The sequence below is a fragment of the Engystomops pustulosus genome, chromosome 9, assembly GCF_040894005.1.
Source record: "Engystomops pustulosus chromosome 9, aEngPut4.maternal, whole genome shotgun sequence".
In the NCBI taxonomy this organism is placed as follows: Eukaryota; Metazoa; Chordata; class Amphibia; order Anura; family Leptodactylidae; genus Engystomops; species Engystomops pustulosus.
Genome location: NC_092419.1, coordinates 16,914,952 through 16,933,540, shown reverse-complemented (window position 1 = coordinate 16,933,540; position 18,589 = coordinate 16,914,952). Strand labels below are relative to the sequence as shown.

Genomic DNA, 18,589 nt, shown 5'->3' with positions numbered 1-18,589 from the left:
GACAGTCACTGGATAGTCTCATCTCCTTACAGACAGTCACTGGATAGTCTCATCTCCTTACAGTCACTGAATAGTCTCATCTCCTTACAGACAGTCACTGGATAGTCTCATCTCCTTACAGACAGTCACTGGATAGTCTCATCTCCTTACAGACAGTCACTGGATAGTCTCATCTCCTTACAGACAGTCACTGGATAGTCTCATCTCCTTACAGACAGTCACTGGATAGTCTCATCTCCTTACAGACAGTCACTGGATGATGTCATCTCCTTACAGTCACTGGATAGTCTTATGTGTGTAGAGGATGTAAGTAGTGGACACCTAGAAGTGAAAACACAATTTTATTTGAACACAAACACCAGCAATAATAACGAGGTTCTTGGATCTCCACAAAACAATCACAGGGTGCTCAGGCCTTCAGCAGGTAATAACAGGGGGTGCTCTGCTCTCCAACAGGTAATAATGGGGTTCTCGACTTTCCAAAAGGCAATAACAGGGTGCCTTGGCCTTCAGCAGATAATAACGGGGTGCTTTGGCCTTCAGCAGATAATAACGGGGTGCCTTGGCCTTCAGCAGATAATAACGGGGTGCCTTGGCCTTCAGCAGATAATAACGGGGTGCCTTGGCCTTCAGAAGATAATAACGGGGTGCCTTGGCCTTCAGCAGATAATAACGGGGTGCCTTGGCCTTCAGCAGATAATAACAGGGTGCTTTGGCCTTCAGCAGATAATAACGGGGTGCTTTGGCCTTCAGCAGATAATAACGGGGTGCTTTTGTGGTCAGCAGGTAACAACTGGGCCCTTCAATCATCGGCAGGTACTTCAGTCAATGGCAGCTACTATCCGAGATCTCGGGGCTCAAGTTATGGGCCCATTGGTTTCCGTGAGCAGCAGCTTTCTCGGCTAGTAGCAGAGAAACAGGTTTTGGGGGTGAGGTGTTCTCCTGCGGGAGCCCCAAGGAGCCTCTTTTCACCAAACGATCATGAAGTAGACTGAACTGTAGAGCCTTCATACTGAAAAAGAGTAGAGTTAATGAGATTCATAAAGGAGAAGGGGCCAGGACTAATGAGGAGGTGGAGTCATTATTAATAAGGAGGTCAGGAAAGAATTAATAAGGAGAGGAGGGGCCTGGATTAATGAGGAGGTGGGGCCAGAATTGATGAGGAGGAGGGAGGACCACAGTTGATAAAGCTGTTTATCAGCTCACTCTCCACTCACCAGTATGGGCGCCTCTCGCGGGGCGACATGACCCTCCATAGCTCTGCCAGGTCCTTAGTCGCGGTTGTCGATGCTTTGCCAGGGTGGGCACTTAAAAGCAATACAGCGGGTCAGATAGCCGTTGCCCTCTGGGGCCATCCCCCGCCCGCGCTGCCTCACGTACCTCAGGTATGGCCTTCGATTTAACCTACAGAACATGATGAACCCATTGACGCACTTCTTACGCAGCTGCTGCAGGCGGGAGAAGGTGCGGGGTCTCTGTGTTAGCGTTGCGCTTTGGTCAGAGTTTGCGGTATTCACGTCATCCCTGGAGGCGCGCGCCTGAAAGTGGAGAATACATAAGTGACACAAGTGACGTCAGCGGAGAGCCCCCTCTGTGCCCCGGCGCTACCTGTGGTCTCCTCTTTGTACTATGTACTTGAATGCATCTCCTGGGTCCAGATCCTTCAGTGCCCCCTACAGGGGGTTGATAAGTTTTGTGAGCTTTGGCCACCGCTGTTCTTTCCATTGTGGCCTGTAGGGGGCAGATGTTGCTGCTTTGACCAGACAACTGATAACTGTGATCCAGTGAGAAGGCCACAGCAGAGCCCTAAACACAGGACCAAGAAATATTATGTGGTACTCAACAAAGTCATGACACGTGGTGGGGGCTATGGGTGGTACTATACAAAGTCATGACATGTGGTGGGGGCTATGGGTGGTACTATACAAAGTCATGACACGTGGTGGGGGCTATGGGTGGTACTATACAAAGTCATGACATGTGGTGGGGGCTATGGGTGGTACTATACAAAGTCATGACATGTGGTGGGGGCTATGGGTGGTACTATACAAAGTCATGACATGTGGTGGGGGCTATGGGTGGTACTATACAAAGTCATGACATGTGGTGGGGGCTATGGGTGGTACTCAACAAAGTCATGGCATGTGGTGGGGGCTATGGGTGGTACTATACAAAGTCATGACATGTGGTGGGGGCTATGGGTGGTACTCAACAAAGTCATGGCATGTGGTGGGGGCTATGGGTGGTACTATACAAAGTCATGACATGTGGTGGGGGCTATGGGTGGTACTCAACAAAGTCATGACATGTGGTGGGGGCTATGGGTGGTACTCAACAAAGTCATGACATGTGGTGGGGGCTATGGGTGGTACTCAACAAAGTCATGACATGTGGTGGGGGCTATGGGTGGTACTCTACAGGATCAAGACATGGGGTGGGGGTTATGGGTGTTATTCTACAGGATCAGGACATGGGGTGGGGGCTATGGGTGCTACTCTGCAGGATCAGGACATGGGGTGGGGGTTATGGGTGCTACTCTACAAGATCAGGACATGTGGTGGGGGCTATGGGTGCTACTCTACAAGATGAGGACATGTGGTGGGGGCTATAGGTGCTACTCTTCAGGATCAGGACATGGGGTGGGGGCTATGGGTGCTACTCTACAGGTTGGGGTATATTGTTTGTACTATACAGGATCAGGTCATAGGACTGGAGTTATCAGTTGTACTCTTTTGAGTCAGGTAACATTGTAGGGACAATAAATTCTACTCCTCAGGGTCAGGTCATGAGGTGGGGGCTATGAATTGTATTCTACAACGGTCTTCTCCAACCTTTTTGTTTCCAGGGACTGGCATCACCCCCAAACATTTTTTTTTTTACCAGGGACTGGGTCAGGTAACCCTCTAATCCCAACCCATTTCCTGCAGCCCCTCCTGGTTGTGCTCCTTTTTCTGTTGTCTGTCTATATAAGAAGGGACTACAGAAAAGGGGACACTATAAAACCCCTTTTTCTATAGCCCCCGACACACACCAATAAGGTCCCCTTGGTTTTAGAAAATCTATGTTTTGTTGGGTTTTAGTATAATTCTTTATACTGTAATTTCGGTTTTATATGTAATTTATTTCTTTAAAATTGTAAAAATTGCTCTGGCCAATAACGCGACAAAATGTCCAGAAATGTCTAGAGCAGAGCCCCTCCCCATCAAAGGAGTTCTCCCAGGAAGCAAGTTACACCCTATCCACAGGATAGGGCCTAACTTACTGATAGGTGGAGGTCACTGAGACCCCCACGGATCACGAGAACAGGGGGGGGGGGGGGGGGCATTGAACCCCCAACGCAACTGGAGCAGTGGGTTGCGCATGCGCTGGCTGCCCCGTTCATCTCTATGGAGCTGACGGAGATTGCTCTGGTCCTCGAGTTGTGCGACAGGGTACATCGAACTCCCGCTGTTGAGGTGGGGTCCCATTAGTGAGACCCCCATCAATCAGCAAGTTAGGCCCTACAATATTATGGTAAACCCAACCCCTTGACCCACCCAAAACCTTCCTCTTTGACAGCCTGAACCACTCATAGGAACCCTAACCTTGAGATACAATCCTAACCCCTGCCATTAACATTGTGGTCCCAGATGACCCCTTAAACATAAGAACCATGAACGCAGCATTGGATGTGATTGGAGTATAAAACACGTGGAGTGCAGCTCTGGGTGTGACTGGTGTATGAGACATGACAATGTGTATACTGTGCAATGCCAATGGGGGTGGGGCTACAAATATTAACTTTCCAGCAACAGCTGCCCTCCATGTGGTTGAGTCAGATGCAGTGCCCCTCAGAGGCCAGGTCTGGGTACAGCACACCAGATGTGGGGGGAGGGGGGGAGTCAGAGGTCAATTACCTGAAAATCCTCCCATGAACAAGATTCCATCTCCACCTCCTCAAATAAAACTGGAAGGAGAAAACCAAACATGAATATTCAATGTACCCCAGAATCCTGCACCCGCATGTACTATCACTCCTGCACCCACATATACTATCACTCCTGCTCCCACCTGGTGGCTGATCATCAGGGGAAGAAAACAGCAGCGGGCTCAGCTCTAGGGGTGCAGCGGAAGAGGACTTGGGGGTACAAGGACCTGCAGACAAAGGAGGATAGACCCCAGGTTATTACATCATCTATAATCCTGTGATGTCATCACTAGCAGATCATTGCTCTCTGTTATCAGCCATTACATCCCGGGGAGAGGAGACTGTACAGGGGGGGGATACAATCTATTACTCTCTGTTATCAGCCATTACATCCCGGGGAGAGGAGACTGTACAGGGGGGATACAATCTATTACTCTCTGTTATCAGCCATTACATCCCGGGGAGAGGAGACTGTACAGGGGGGATACAATCTATTACTCTCTGTTATCAGCCATTACATCCCGGGGAGAGGAGACTGTACAGGAGGGATACTATCTATTACTCTCTGTTATCAGCCATTACATCCCGGGGAGAGGAGACTGTACAGGAGGGATACAATCTATTACTCGCTGTTATCGGCCATTACATCCCCGGGGAGAGGAGACTGTAGAGGGGTATACAATCTATTACTCTCTGTTATCAGCCAGGCATGGTGTACTCCATGATAAAAGTGAAAGTTTTCTATGCATCTTATAAGACAATTAGGGAGTCAATGAAGTCAGGGGCAGTTACTATGGAGATGATACAAGGCACATGGATGCCATGATAACCTCTTTAATATTGTCACAAAATTAAAAAATTCAATCTGTGCCCGGTGGGAGTGGCTTATTTACGTAATGATAGACAGACATGGGTGGAGTCACTCACCGTGTGGAGAGTGTGGGGACACAGAGACAGGGAGCCATGGACCACCATCACCGTTATCAGAGGATGAGGAGGAAACGTAAGGGACCAGCATCTGCCTGGAATGAGACAGAAGGTAAGAGTTCTGCTTATGGAGATTGCCAATTAATGCCACCTGATAGGCTTGTGGAGACTTAAAGCCATTGCTGCTCCACCAGGGAATTCTGGGAAGTATGTAAATATGTCTTCCAGGGTGTTAATGGAAAACAATGGGGGTCATTTACTAAGGGCCGAATCGTTTTTTTTCGTCGGGTTTCCCGAATTTTTCCTTTTTGCCCCGAATTGCCATATTCTTACCTCCTTATATTAGTCTTTGCTTCAGGTCCTTAAAGAGAAAAAGTGGATGTTACTTGTCACCTTTGTTCTCATCACTTGCCCTGCACATCCCTTGCACCCTAAAGGGGAGGCTGTGGGTGCTGAGCCATCAGATTGTTATCTTACCGCTGGGCTTCCATCTTCCCCGGAGCCGCGGACAGGCACATCCATTACGGCTCCCAACAACTGCAGAACGTCTCGGGGTCCAAAGAGGGAGAAGACCTGCAGAACAGACGCTGCTGAGCACTGGCCCTCCCCCCGCTGTGCCAACCCCACAGGAACCAGCGGGCACCACACATAAGATACTGCCAGCATGGCTGTCATATATCCTTCTATATGGTATGAGCCTACCTTCACTTACCCCTTGTCTCCTGGTGTCCCCCCTTACCACTTGTCTCCTGGTGTCCCCCCTTACCCCTTGTCTCCTGGTGTCCCCCCTTTACCACTTGTCTCCTGGTGTCCCCCCTTACCCCTTGTCTCCTGGTGTCCCCCCTTACCACTTGTCTCCTGGTGTCCCCCCTTACCCCTTGTCTCCTGGTGTCCCCCCTTTACCACTTGTCTCCTGGTGTCCCCCCTTACCCCTCGTCTCCTGGTGTCCCCCCTTACCCCTTGTCTCCTGGTGTCCCCCCTTTACCCCTTGTCTCCTGGTGTCCCCCTTTACCCCTTGTCTCCTGGTGTCCCCCCTTACCACTTGTCTCCTGGTGTCCCCCCTTTACCACTTGTCTCCTGGTGTCCCCCCTTTACCCCTTGTCTCCTGGTGTCCCCCCTTACCCCTTGTCTCCTGGTGTCCCCCCTTACCCCTTGTCTCCTGGTGTCCCCCCTTTACCCCTTGTCTCCTGGTGTCCCCCCTTACCACTTGTCTCCTGGTGTCCCCCCTTTACCCCTTGTCTCCTGGTGTCCCCCCTTACCACTTGTCTCCTGGTGTCCCCCCTTTACCACTTGTCTCCTGGTGTCCCCCCTTTACCCCTTGTCTCCTGGTGTCCCCCCCATACCACTTGTCTCCTGGTGTCCCCCCTTTACCCCTTGTCTCCTGGTGTCCCCCCTTACCCCTTGTCTCCTGGTGTCCCCCCTTTACCCCTCGTCTCCTGGTGTCCCCCCTTACCCCTTGTCTCCTGGTGTCCCCCTTTACCCCTTGTCTCCTGGTGTCCCCCCTTACCCCTTGTCTCCTGGTGTCCCCCCTTACCACTTGTCTCCTGGTGTCCCCCCTTTACCACTTGTCTCCTGGTGTCCCCCCTTTACTCCTTGTCTCCTGGTGTCCCCCCTTACCCCTTGTCTCCTGGTGTCCCCCCCTACCCCTTGTCTCCTGGTGTCCCCCCTTTACCCCTTGTCTCCTGGTGTCCCCCCTTACCACTTGTCTCCTGGTGTCCCCCCTTTACCCCTTGTCTCCTGGTGTCCCCCCTTACCACTTGTCTCCTGGTGTCCCCCCTTACCCCTTGTCTCCTGGTGTCCCCCCCATACCACTTGTCTCCTGGTGTCCCCCCTTTACCACTTGTCTCCTGGTGTCCCCCCTTACCCCTTGTCTCCTGGTGTCCCCCCTTTACCCATTGTCTCCTGGTGTCCCCCCTGACCCCCTGGTGTTCCCGCACTTACCCCTTGTCTCCTGGTGCCCCTCCCACTTACCCCTTGTCTCCTGGTGCCCCTCCCACTTTCCCATTGTCTCCTGGTGTCCCCCCTCCTACCCCTCATCTCCTAGTGCCCCCCCACTTACCCCTCATCTCCTAGTGCCCCCCTATTTACCCCTGGGCTTTGGGATCAGTTACCTTGGCGGCTGCTATGTGGGAGGAGTCTAATTTGTGCCTCTTGAATCCTTTGCTGCAGGAACTGGATGTAGGATATGACACAGAGAAGAAGCCGCTAAAAGTAAGTATAAATTGTATAAATATCATGTATACAACACACACTACACACATATATACATACACAACTCTTTATGTTTGGATATTTGGCTTTTGGGGGGTACGAGGCGGGAGCTGGGGGGGGACACAATGTGAGGGAGGAGATGGGGGGACACAATGTGAAGGGGAGCAGGAGGGACACAATGTAGGGTGAAGCTGGGGGGACACAATGTGAGGTGAGGCTGGGGGGACACAATGTGAGGGGGAGATGAAGGACACTAAGGGGGGAATTATACAGTGTGGGGGTGAAATAGGGGTGCGCTGCATCATGTGACCCTTGTTCACCACTGTGTGTTGTGAGGTTTATGGCAGAGATTTATTGTGCCCCGGCGCATGATAAAGTCCAGCCCCCTGGCGGATACATAATGGGGCTTAGACCTCATGCTCTATCCACTGGCCATTCTGGTGTGGTTTTCAGTAAAAATCACTAAAATTCTCCAGTGAATGTTTGCTGATTTCTACAAATTGCGCAGGCAGGGGGCAGGCAGCCCTGTGGTTGCCCTCTCCGTCGGCAGCTGCACCCCTCCACACCCACATGGCATGGAGGTGGCGAGGTCAATAGAATAGTTTCTTGCAATGCACCAAAAAACTGGTGTAGAAGCAGTGAGACATCCCCCATGTGTGACACATCACCCAGTATAGGGCATGATCCATAGAGGAGCGGACACTAGCACATTACACAGCACCAGGCACAGAACAGATACATGTCTATGATCGGGGGCCATACATTGTGCATTATGAAACCTACAGACCTTGTCTCCGCACTGCACCCGCTGACCCCCAGGAAGGGCCCCGGCCAACTCCATCATGTGCACCGACTGCCGGCCCCTGCCAGAGAAACTCATATTAGTATTGGAGGAGCAGAATGTAAACACTCGCTGTAATGGAGTGTGGACCCCTGGTGTAGCAGAGTGTGGACCCCTGGTGTAGCAGAGTGTGGACCCCTGGTGTAGCAGAGTGTGGACCCCTGGTGTAGCAGAGTGTGGACCCCTGGTGTAGCAGAGTGTGGACCCCTGATGTAGCAGAGTGTGGACCCCTTGTGTAGCAGAGTGTGGACCCCTGGTGTAGCAGAGTGTGGACCCCTTGTGTAGCAGAGTGTGGACCCCTGGTGTAGCAGAGTGTGGACCCCTGATGTAGCAGAGTGTGGACCCCTGGTGTAGCAGAGTGTGGACCCCTGGTGTAGCAAAGTGTGGACCCCTGATGTAGCAGAGTGTGGACCCCTTGTGTAGCAGAGTGTGGACCCCTTGTGTAGCAGAGTGTGGACCCCTGGTGTAGCAGAGTGTGGACCCCTTGTGTAGCAGAGTGTGGACCCCTTGTGTAGCAGAGTGTGGACCCCTGGTGTAGCAGAGTGTGGACCCCTGATGTAGCAGAGTGTGGACCTCTTGTGTAGCAGAGTGTGGACCCCTGGTGTAGCAGAGTGTGGACCCCTGATGTAGCAGAGTGTGGACCCCTTGTGTAGCAGAGTGTGGACCCCTGGTGTAGCAGAGTGTGGACCCTCTATGTAGCAGAGTGTGGACCCCTGGTGTAGCAGAGAGTGGACCCCTGGTGTAGCAGAGTGTGGACCCCTGATGTAGCTGAGTGTGGACACTCGCTGTAGTGGAGTGTGGACCCCCCCCCCCCCCCCCCCCCCCATGTAGCTGAGTGTGGACCCTTGCTGTAGTGGAGTGTGGACCCTCCATGTAGCAGTGTGGTGTAGCTGAGTGTGGACCCCCTATGTAGCTGAGTGTGGACCCCCCATGTAGCAGAGTGTGGACCCTCGCTGTAGCAGTATGATGACACTCTGGTAATGTGGCCCCACGATGTGTCGGGGTGGGGCCCCACCTGTTATGGCGCCATATCAGTAACCATGGTGACCCCGCACTAGTGACACGGGCCCTCACATAATCCGACTAGGAGAACAGCATCACCATGGACGACAGAAACGGCTCCATGTGACCACTGACCTCCTCCGCGGAGCCCGGGCAGGGCGGGGCCTTAGAGGAGCCGCGGGAAATGCACCGCGTGCCGCCACCATCACCGAGAAGAGCAGCGCGCAACGGCAGGGCGTGGCTTCTGTAGCGACACGCTTAGGGGAACGGGTTGTCCCTCCCACGCAGCTCTGAGACAAGCCCCATCACGTGACCCCCGAAGCCGCGAGGCCGAGGAGCCCCGGAGATGCCACGTGGTGCAACTGACCAACAACCAACAGAGCGAGATACATCACCCCCCAGATACCTCACACATCACCTCCCAGATACCTCACACATCACCTCCCAGATACCTCACACATCACCTCCCAGATACCTCACACATCACCCCCCAGATACCTCACACATCACCCCCCAGATACCTCACACATCACCCCCCAGATACCTCACACATCACCCCCAGATACCTCACACATCACCTCCCAGATACCTCACACATCACCTCCCAGATACCTCACACATCACCCCCAGATACCTCACACATCACCCCCCAGATACCTCACACATCACCCCCCAGATACCTCCCACATCACCTCTCAGATACCTCACACATCACCTCCCAGATACCTCACACATCACCTCCCAGATACCTCACACATCACCCCCCAGATACCTCACACATCACCCCCCAGATACCTCACACATCACCTCCCAGATACCTCACACATCACCCCCCAGATACCTCACATATCACCCCCCAGATACCTCACACATCACCCCCCAGATACCTCACACATCACCCCCCAGATACCTCACACATCACCCCCCAGATACCTCACACATCACCCCCAGATACCTCACACATCACCCCCCAGATACCTCACATATCACCCCCCAGATACCTCACACATCACCCCCCAGATACCTCACACATCACCCCCCAGATACCTCACATATCACCCCCCAGATACCTCACACATCACCCCCCAGATACCTCACACATCACCCCCCAGATACCTCACACATCACCCCCCAGATACCTCACACATCACCCCCAGATACCTCACACATTACTCCTCGGTCCTTTGGGTGTTCAGCAGTACTTGCTTGTAGTTTAGATGTAGTTGGTCACTTCCCAGGGGCGCCCTTTGGTTTTCCATCCCACATATTGGCTTTACCACCCACCACTGATAAGAGGCTGAGAAGCGATAGCTGCTGGGAAACCCACCATAAGCATCTCAGTGCCCCCAGAGACGAGCCGCACCCTGGGAGGACCACCTCAGTGACCTTACCATCTCCCTGGCCACCTGATTGCTGACGCTCTACATCGCAGAGGCCAGGCATGGATGGGAGAGCCACCAGCTGCTAGATCTGCGCACAACCACGACATGAAAACCAACACAGCTGATGACTGCGGGTGACAATGAACAATGACGACAATGGCCGCCGGACAAATATTTATCTGCTTGAGCGCTGTGAGACACCCTGTACCTCCACCTCCTATTACTGTGCTTCGGCAAAAGCCACATGTTACAAGGGTCAGCCCCCTGTAAGTGTCAGTCCTGCTTTCTTCTCTGTGTACGTGGGGGGTTGTGTGGCCACCCTGTGCACTGCACCCCACATACGGCTGGGTGAGACCGCCACTTTATGTGGGGGGACTTGTACATGTCACGTTTTGTTCACCGCTGTGTAGATACCTTGATTCCAATCTCTCTCTCCACAAAAAAAAAAAAAGCCGGAAAGCCAGTGCGGGCCGTCGCGGTGGTGCAGCCTGTCCATCCCCTGGATCGCAACACCGGCTCATGACTATTTGTTTTCTTCAGCTCACGCTTGGCTGGGCAAGGACATTACAGATGGTGGCACGGGTGATAAGAGACGGAGCTGATTGTGACGCGTGCAACCTGCGCCTGGGACAAGAAGTCTCGGACAACACCGCTCACAAATTATTATTTTATCCCTGGGAAACGGCACGGGCTGCGGCGATGGGATGTACCTGCAGATTTATTAGGCTACCCCTGAACCACAAGTGGCAAGAATTGGAACGTGGGCTCTGAGGAAAGATGCTCATTCATGGCAAACCACCATCTCTGTGACCAAGTGACAGCAGGATCTGGATACAAATCACTACTGCTCGTGAGGACGGTTATGGAAATTGGAGGAGGCCATTGTTATCATAGAAGACGTGGGCGTGTAGACTCATCTATCACATGTGCCACAGCCGCTCCCTGAGCCACCGTCTGAGTGACTGTAGGGTTCTTCTGTCACTTTCTATGCCTCCAGTCTCACCTCTCAGATCTCTGGAATAATCTAGATCTGCAGACAGAGGTTCCTGACTCACAATCTTATATCCTCAATCTCATCTCCCAATCTTCAGAAGAGAGCTGATCTTGTGACATTGATGCTACTTCCAATTTTTGGATTATAAGGATTCACCTCCATGGGATGACTGACTTTTCTTCTTGTCCACCATGAACCTGATGTATAGCGTTACCGGGAGCGCTGCTTCCGCGCCTTTGGTGACCGTGTCCCACGTTCCGTACTTAGTGACTGAAGTTCTGACCGCCATCATCTCAGTGGTGGGCAACACTCTGATCTGCCTGGCAATTATAAATGACCGCAGGCTTCGTACAGTCACCAATAATTTCTTACTATCTCTAGCCACTGCGGACATCCTTGTAGGGGCTGTGGCCATCCCATGCGCCATCTTGCTGGATTTGGGCGTGGCACGCTGCAGTCTGTACTCCTGCCTTCTCATGCTCTGCAACCTTATGACATTTTCTTTGGCATCCATCTTTGGACTTCTAGCAGTGGCAGTAGAGCGCTACATCTCCATTCTATGTCCCTTCCATTACCGTGCCCTGGTCACACCACGCTCTTCCGTAATAGTAATCATATGCACCTGGATGCTGGCAGCACTCACTGGACTGATGCCCCTAATGGGTTGGCGTAAATCGTTCCCTCCAGAGAGCGAATGTCTCTTCAGCAGTCTCATCTCGGAGTCCTACATGGTCTACCTGATATTCTTTGGCTGTGTCATACCCCCGCTGGTTGCCATGCTTGTTCTATACGCTCGCATCTTCCTGGAAATCCGCAGGCAGATCCGACAGATTGCTGAATGGGCGGTGGATGTGAGCCGGAGGCGGAGAAGGCGGCGCATTGTGGTCAGGGAGTTCCGGATGGCCACGTCGCTATTCCTTGTTGTCTTTTGCTTTGTCATTTGCTGGTTTCCGATTCATATCTTGAACGTTGTGCGACTCTTTTGGCCTCATTGTGTGGTGCCCACGGACCTGGTGCTCTCAGCCGTCATCCTGTCTCACGCCAATTCTGCCCTGAATCCAATTATTTACGTGTTCAGGATGAGGACTTTCCGTCGGGCGATAGAGGCCACCTTGTCCTGCTCCTGTGGAACCAGTGCTATAGGAAGCATCACTGCATCCAGTCTGGCAAAGGCTACACATAACCAGAGACATGACAGGCACTTCAAGGACGTTCCACTGCCCGGTACTTAAACACGACACTCCACTGGAGGCGCAAAAAGAATGAAGATAGAAAACTTTGGAGCCTCATCTGGCATCTGAGGGTGAGGAACCCTTCCCGAAGCTTTGTAACTTCCTGAGGTTACCCAGCTGTCCATACATCCTGAATGGCAAACACGTACTGATAAGCACTAGGTATGCAAACTAAATGCAATACACCTAAGCCTGTAATTCCATGTTTTGGAAAGTTTGACCTTTTAATTTAAAGTCCGACCCATTAATCCTAAATGATGGGGGTGACAGTAACAGGACCCTAAATAAAGTTATAATGTGACTCCAATGTAGTCTGATGTATAAACTCTATTGGATGTCATCAATATTGGCGAGAGGCTGTGAATCAGGGAGCTGGGCGGGGGGGTTGTAGTACAACAGGGGATCATGGACCCCAGAGGCCACCAGAACCAAGGCTCAGCAGGTAAGTGTAGCGCCTGTGTATGGATGTGTGCTAGATGGGGTGGGGGAGACCTCATTAAGGATAACAGCAGATTCCTGTTTTAATCAGAAAACACCTACCTAGGGCGGTAGATTATGAGGCCAGAAGCATAATGCACGCTCTTAAATCTCTCATCATTACCAGACACTTGCAGAGTGATCTATAATCACAGGGAGCATATTTGCATATATAAAAACGAATAAACCCTGCACAGGTTTACAAGTGAAGGGGGGGCGACAACGACGACAGTGGAGTCTGGAAGAGAGAGGGGTTGCGACAGAGCGAGGGGGGGGGGGGGGAGGCAAAACAGCGGTCTACAGGAGAGGCATGGGCAAAAATAGGGGTCTGCGGGGGGGGATGAAGAAAGGAGTCTGTAACAGAGGGGGCAATGACAGAAGGGTCTGGAGGAGAGATGGGGGATGACTGAGGGTTCTGGAGTGAAGAGGGGTCCCGACAGGGGTCTGGGGAAGCAAGAGATGGGACGACACCGGCGCAAGAGTGGGGGGGGGAGGAGAGAGGTGGGGAGAGGGGGCGCATAGCTTTCTGGAGGATAGGGGGGCGGCATCATAGTCTGGAGGAGAGGGGGAGGCAGCATAGCGAACTGAAGGAGAGAGGGGGGTCAACAACAGGGATTTGAAGGAAAGATGGAGCCACAACAGAGGGCTGTAGGAAAGTGAGAGAGACGACAGAGGGGTCTGGAAAAGGGTGCAACGACAGAGGGGTTTGGCGATGACCGAGAGGTCTGGAAGAAAGGGGGTAATGAAAGGGGCTGGAGGAGGGATTATTATGTCAGAGGGGTCTGGAGGAGAGGGGTCACATCAGAGGAGTCGATCACAGGCGTCTGGAGAAGAGGGGCAATGACAGCGTGGTCTGAAGGGAGGCAAAGATAGAGGGTTCTGGATGAGAGGTGGGGAGTAGCGGCATAGTGATCTGGAGGAACCACATTGCAGTGTGGAGAAGGTGTGCGTCGACAGGGCAGGTCTGGAGGAGAGGCGAGGTGTGCGTCGACAGGGCAGGTCTGGAGGAGAGGCGAGGTGTGCGTCGACAGGGCAGGTCTGGAGGAGAGGCGAGGTGTGCGTCGACAGGGCAGGTCTGGAGGAGAGGCGAGGTGTGCGTCGACAGGGCAGGTCTGGAGGAGAGGCGAGGTGTGCGTCGACAGGGCAGGTCTGGAGGAGAGGCGAGGTGTGCGTCGACAGGGCAGGTCTGGAGGAGAGGCGAGGTGTGCGTCGACAGGGCAGGTCTGGAGGAGAGGCGAGGTGTGCGTCGACAGGGCAGGTCTGGAGGAGAGGCGAGGTGTGCGTCGACAGGGCAGGTCTGGAGGAGAGGCGAGGTGTGCGTCGACAGGGCAGGTCTGGAGGAGAGGCGAGGTGTGCGTCGACAGGGCAGGTCTGGAGGAGAGGCGAGGTGTGCGTCGACAGGGCAGGTCTGGAGGAGAGGCGAGGTGTGCGGCGACAGGGCAGGTCTGGAGGAGAGGCGAGGTGTGCGGCGACAGGGCAGGTCTGGAGGAGAGGCGAGGTGTGCGGCGACAGAGCAGGTCTGGAGGAGAGGCGAGGTGTGCGGCGACAGAGCAGGTCTGGAGGAGAGGCGAGGTGTGCGGCGACAGAGCAGGTCTGGAGGAGAGGCGAGGTGTGCGGCGACAGAGCAGGTCTGGAGGAGAGGCGAGGTGTGCGGCGACAGAGCAGGTCTGGAGGAGAGGCGAGGTGTGCGGCGACAGAGCAGGTCTGGAGGAGAGGCGAGGTGTGCGGCGACAGAGCAGGTCTGGAGGAGAGGCGAGGTGTGCGGCGACAGAGCAGGTCTGGAGGAGAGGCGAGGTGTGCGGCGACAGAGCAGGTCTGGAGGAGAGGCGAGGTGTGCGGCGACAGAGCAGGTCTGGAGGAGAGGCGAGGTGTGCGGCGACAGAGCAGGTCTGGAGGAGAGGCGAGGTGTGCGGCGACAGAGCAGGTCTGGAGGAGAGGCGAGGTGTGCGGCGACAGAGCAGGTCTGGAGGAGAGGCGAGGTGTGCGGCGACAGAGCAGGTCTGGAGGAGAGGCGAGGTGTGCGGCGACAGAGCAGGTCTGGAGGAGAGGCGAGGTGTGCGGCGACAGAGCAGGTCTGGAGGAGAGGCGAGGTGTGCGGCGACAGAGCAGGTCTGGAGGAGAGGCAAGTGGGGGGTTGGCGACAGAACAGTCTGGAGGAGAGTGAGAGGACAACAACAGGTGTACGGTGGAGAGGCGGCGACACAGCAGTTTGAAGAAGAGGCACGGGTGGGGAGCAACAGCAGAGCGGTCTGGAAAAGAGAGGGCGGGGACAGATCATTCAGGAGGAGAGGGGGGCCACAACAGAGGAGTCTATACGAGGGAGGGGATGTCAGCAGTCTGGGAAGGGGGGGGGGGTGGAAATGACATAATGGTCTAGAGGACAAGGGGGCGATATAGCGGTCTGGAGGAGAGGGGGAAGACGACAAAGAACTGGAGGAAAGGAGGGGGCAACTTCGCTGTCTGAAGGTGGCAATATAGTGATCTGAAGAAGTCAAAAGTAATTTCTTATGAAGAACAATGACATATGCCAGAGGGGAAGGAGTCTGGAGGGGGGACAAGAGGGGTCTGGGAAAGGGGAAGAAGGTCATGATATTGGAGTGTGGAGAGGCCAGGCGAGGGGGTGTGGCGACAGAGGAGTCCGGAGGAGAGGGGCTGGTATTCTTCTGGAGAAGAGGGTAGATGGAGGGGTCCGGAGGCAAGGAAAGGGGTGGAATACGCAGAGGGGTCTGGAGGAGTGGGGGGACATAATCATTTAAGAAGCGGAGCATCAGCCTCCTGTTGAACAGTCCTGTAATAATGTCCTCACCACAGGGTGGGCAGGACATGCTGTAGGAATCCAGGCCAGTGTCAAGCCCTGCTCCTCATCAACCCCCCCCTCCCCTGACAGGCGGCAGTGTCTCCTCTCCTCACCACCCCCCTGCCAACAGATCATCATCTTCTCCAACTACAACCCCCTCCAGACGAATTGTGTCCCCTTTCATCACGCCCTTAACCTCCTGGAAACCAGTGCCATCAAACTTCTGTTCACTGACTCGACATAAGAAATCTGAAGATTTTGTTTATTACAAAAGAAAAACAATGTAAATCACATCAGTTCCCATAAAACAAAAAAATTCCCCCTTTCCCCCCAATAATACGCGAGAGTCCCCAGAGTCATCTCCTACTTGGCGTAAACCACCCGGACACACTGAGCGGATGGTGGACACTGCACATAATGAGGTCATCACTTTCCTGCCAGCAGGGGGTTTCTGAGCACCACTATAACGCTGTCTCCTCGCAGGAACATCTTGGAGATGTATCTATCCTTGTTGACTGGCTTGGACTTCTTCTTGCCTTTGCCACTTTTAGGGACCTCCGTCCACATCTCCTTGACATTCTCCAGGACCATGTTACAATGTCTGTGAGAAGAATGAGGTGCAAGTTAGGTTGAAGAAAAAAGGAACGTTGGGGTGAGGTTACAGTACTGTAGGGTGCTGCGTGCGCTCACCTGTCAAAGGCCTTTACCCTCCCCAGTAGCTTCTTGTTGTTCCTGCAGTTGATGAGCACCTGAGTGTTGTTCTTCACCGATTGGGTTAGTACCGACAGGGGCCCCGTATTAAACTCCTCCTCCTCCCGCTTCTGCAGCTCCTCAGGAGTCATTTCACTCTTCGGTTTGTTAAGGAGACTCCTGGAGGTAAAGAGAACAAGTATTAAGGAGAGATCCATGTACAGTCCACAATACATGAGTGGCATGTACCATCATGTAACACCTTAATAAAAAAATAACCAAATAAAGGAGGGGGGGGGGGGAGGACCCAGATAAAGAAGAAAGTGCTTAGAATCAGTTACCATTTTTGCAGTTTCCAAGGGGAAAAAAATTTCAAGTAGAATATGTTTTTAATCTTCGTTATGCACGGCATTTGCAGCTTATAACCTCCATTGGAAGTGGTAGGTTTCCTTTAACTCCACTCTGCTCGCCCACTGACTTTAGATGTCAGTGGGAACAGTTCCAAAAGCTGTTTTTTACTGCTCCCGCGCTATCTGGGTTATTTCCCCTCTAACTGAGGCTCTTATAGATGCCTCAGTTACATGGGAAAACTTGTAAAAGAAAAAAAATAAATAAAAAAGTGATAATGTCTCCCAGGGGTCATTTATGACCTCATGGGGGACATATAAAGTAAACACACAAAAAAATATTAATAAAAATTAAAAAACACAATGACATTTCCCCAAAATGACCGAAACAAAATAGGGATTTCATTAATGAAGTTCATTACTAGCTATAAATTACTAGCTCTTTTTGTTCCCCCCCAAAACACACTGCAAAAAATTATAATGTAGGACGCCAAAAAAAAAAAGTTATGGCGCTTAAACCAGCACTAAAATGCCCCGGTCACTAAAGCCTTTTCAGGCCACGTCACTAAGGGGTAAATAGATCCTTTCAAAAAAACCATATACCTTGCTTTCTGCTAGTCATTTCCTGTTTTTTCATTATTTTATATCCATCCGTTTTTTTTTTGTGTGTTTTTTTTTTTTTTTTTTTTATAATTTCTCTGCTTTGGCCACTAGAGGTGACAGGGAAACTCTGGAGTTACAGGGCGTGCTCAGTATAAAGGAGCAGGTGCAAACTAATGCAGATCAAGGCCATCCATCATCCATAGAAGAAAAAAATTATTATGGAAAGGAGTCTCCCCTTACAGTGTCACTTCGAGGAAAAAGTTGCTCAGAACTTAAAGTCTAACTGTCCCCTTACATACAACAACAACAGGGAGGCAATGATCTCACAGCCAGCAGCACACACACACCCCTCAGGCTCATATCATAACCTACACAGCAAATATCGCATCATAGATAACACATAAGATCATATCTATCTCGAGGACATAACGCTGACAGAACATTAATATGAACACCGGACAAAGTCCTTAAACAGTATAATAAAATATAAATTATTTATATCTCTATATCACATAGATAGACATATCCGTACATCACCCCCTCCCTCCATATTATATACATCACACAGGACATATCTGTACATCACCCCCTCCCTCCATATTATATACATCACACAGGACATATCCATACATCACCCCCTCCCTCCATATTATATACATCACCCCCTCCCTCCATATTACATACACACAGGACATATCCGTACATCACCCCCTCCCTCCATATTATTTACATCACACAGGACATATATATCACCCTCCTCCATATAATATAGAGATACACCGGTCACGTACATCTTTCCCTCTCTGCACGTTGTCCTGCCGTTTCGCCGCTCTGCCGCCGAACTACTTCCGTTTCCGGGAGAGAAGGGGGTCATAAGAGGAACTTCCGTCTCCGGTTTCTATGGTGACCAGTGTGTAACTTTATTGTAATTCTCGAACGGACAATCTTCCGCCGGGCGCGCATTGTGTACTTTTCCCTTCACACATCCACAGCGGTATAAACCGCGAGAGCAGAACCGCCTCATGTGTCCTGTGCCCTGCCTGTACACCCGCAATATGGAGAAACAGTCTCCTCATGTGTCTTGGATACATCTTCTATACCCAGGGGAGAGGGTGCAGATATCAGGGTGATGGATATAAAGGAGGGGGTGCAGATATCAGGGTGATGGATACAGAGGAG

General features: G+C 52.3%; 2 protein-coding genes and 1 pseudogene across 4 annotated transcripts; 1 reads left to right on the top strand and 2 right to left on the bottom strand.

Moving 5' to 3' along the window:
• Positions 1-733: 733 nt before the first annotated feature.
• Positions 734-9,140, bottom strand: MEIOSIN (meiosis initiator). 3 transcript variants are annotated; one of them, XM_072123308.1, is made up of 12 exons: positions 9,024-9,140; positions 7,833-7,908; positions 6,946-7,039; positions 5,312-5,407; positions 5,168-5,195; positions 4,835-4,929; positions 4,051-4,134; positions 3,897-3,946; positions 1,609-1,806; positions 1,381-1,538; positions 1,218-1,307; positions 734-1,012 (listed from the first exon to the last, which is right to left on the bottom strand). In XM_072123308.1, exons 1-12 carry the CDS (start codon positions 9,092-9,094, stop codon positions 826-828), a joined length of 1,227 nt encoding a protein of 408 aa, XP_071979409.1. In that variant the 5' UTR covers positions 9,095-9,140; the 3' UTR covers positions 734-825. The 3 variants fall into 3 exon arrangements, with proteins under 3 accessions (XP_071979409.1, XP_071979411.1, XP_071979412.1); XM_072123310.1 differs by having other exon boundaries at positions 8,902-9,034; XM_072123311.1 differs by lacking the exon at positions 5,312-5,407.
• Positions 9,141-11,384: 2,244 nt separating this feature from the next.
• Positions 11,385-12,760, top strand: LOC140077205 (adenosine receptor A1 pseudogene; annotated as a pseudogene).
• A 3,255-nt stretch (positions 12,761-16,015) lies between these two features.
• Positions 16,016-18,330, bottom strand: SNRPD2 (small nuclear ribonucleoprotein D2 polypeptide). The gene is made up of 3 exons (XM_072123097.1): positions 18,202-18,330; positions 16,461-16,640; positions 16,016-16,371 (listed from the first exon to the last, which is right to left on the bottom strand). The coding sequence occupies exons 1-3, from the start codon at positions 18,282-18,284 to the stop codon at positions 16,197-16,199; spliced, it is 438 nt and encodes a 145-aa protein (XP_071979198.1). The 5' UTR covers positions 18,285-18,330; the 3' UTR covers positions 16,016-16,196.
• Positions 18,331-18,589: the final 259 nt, after the last annotated feature.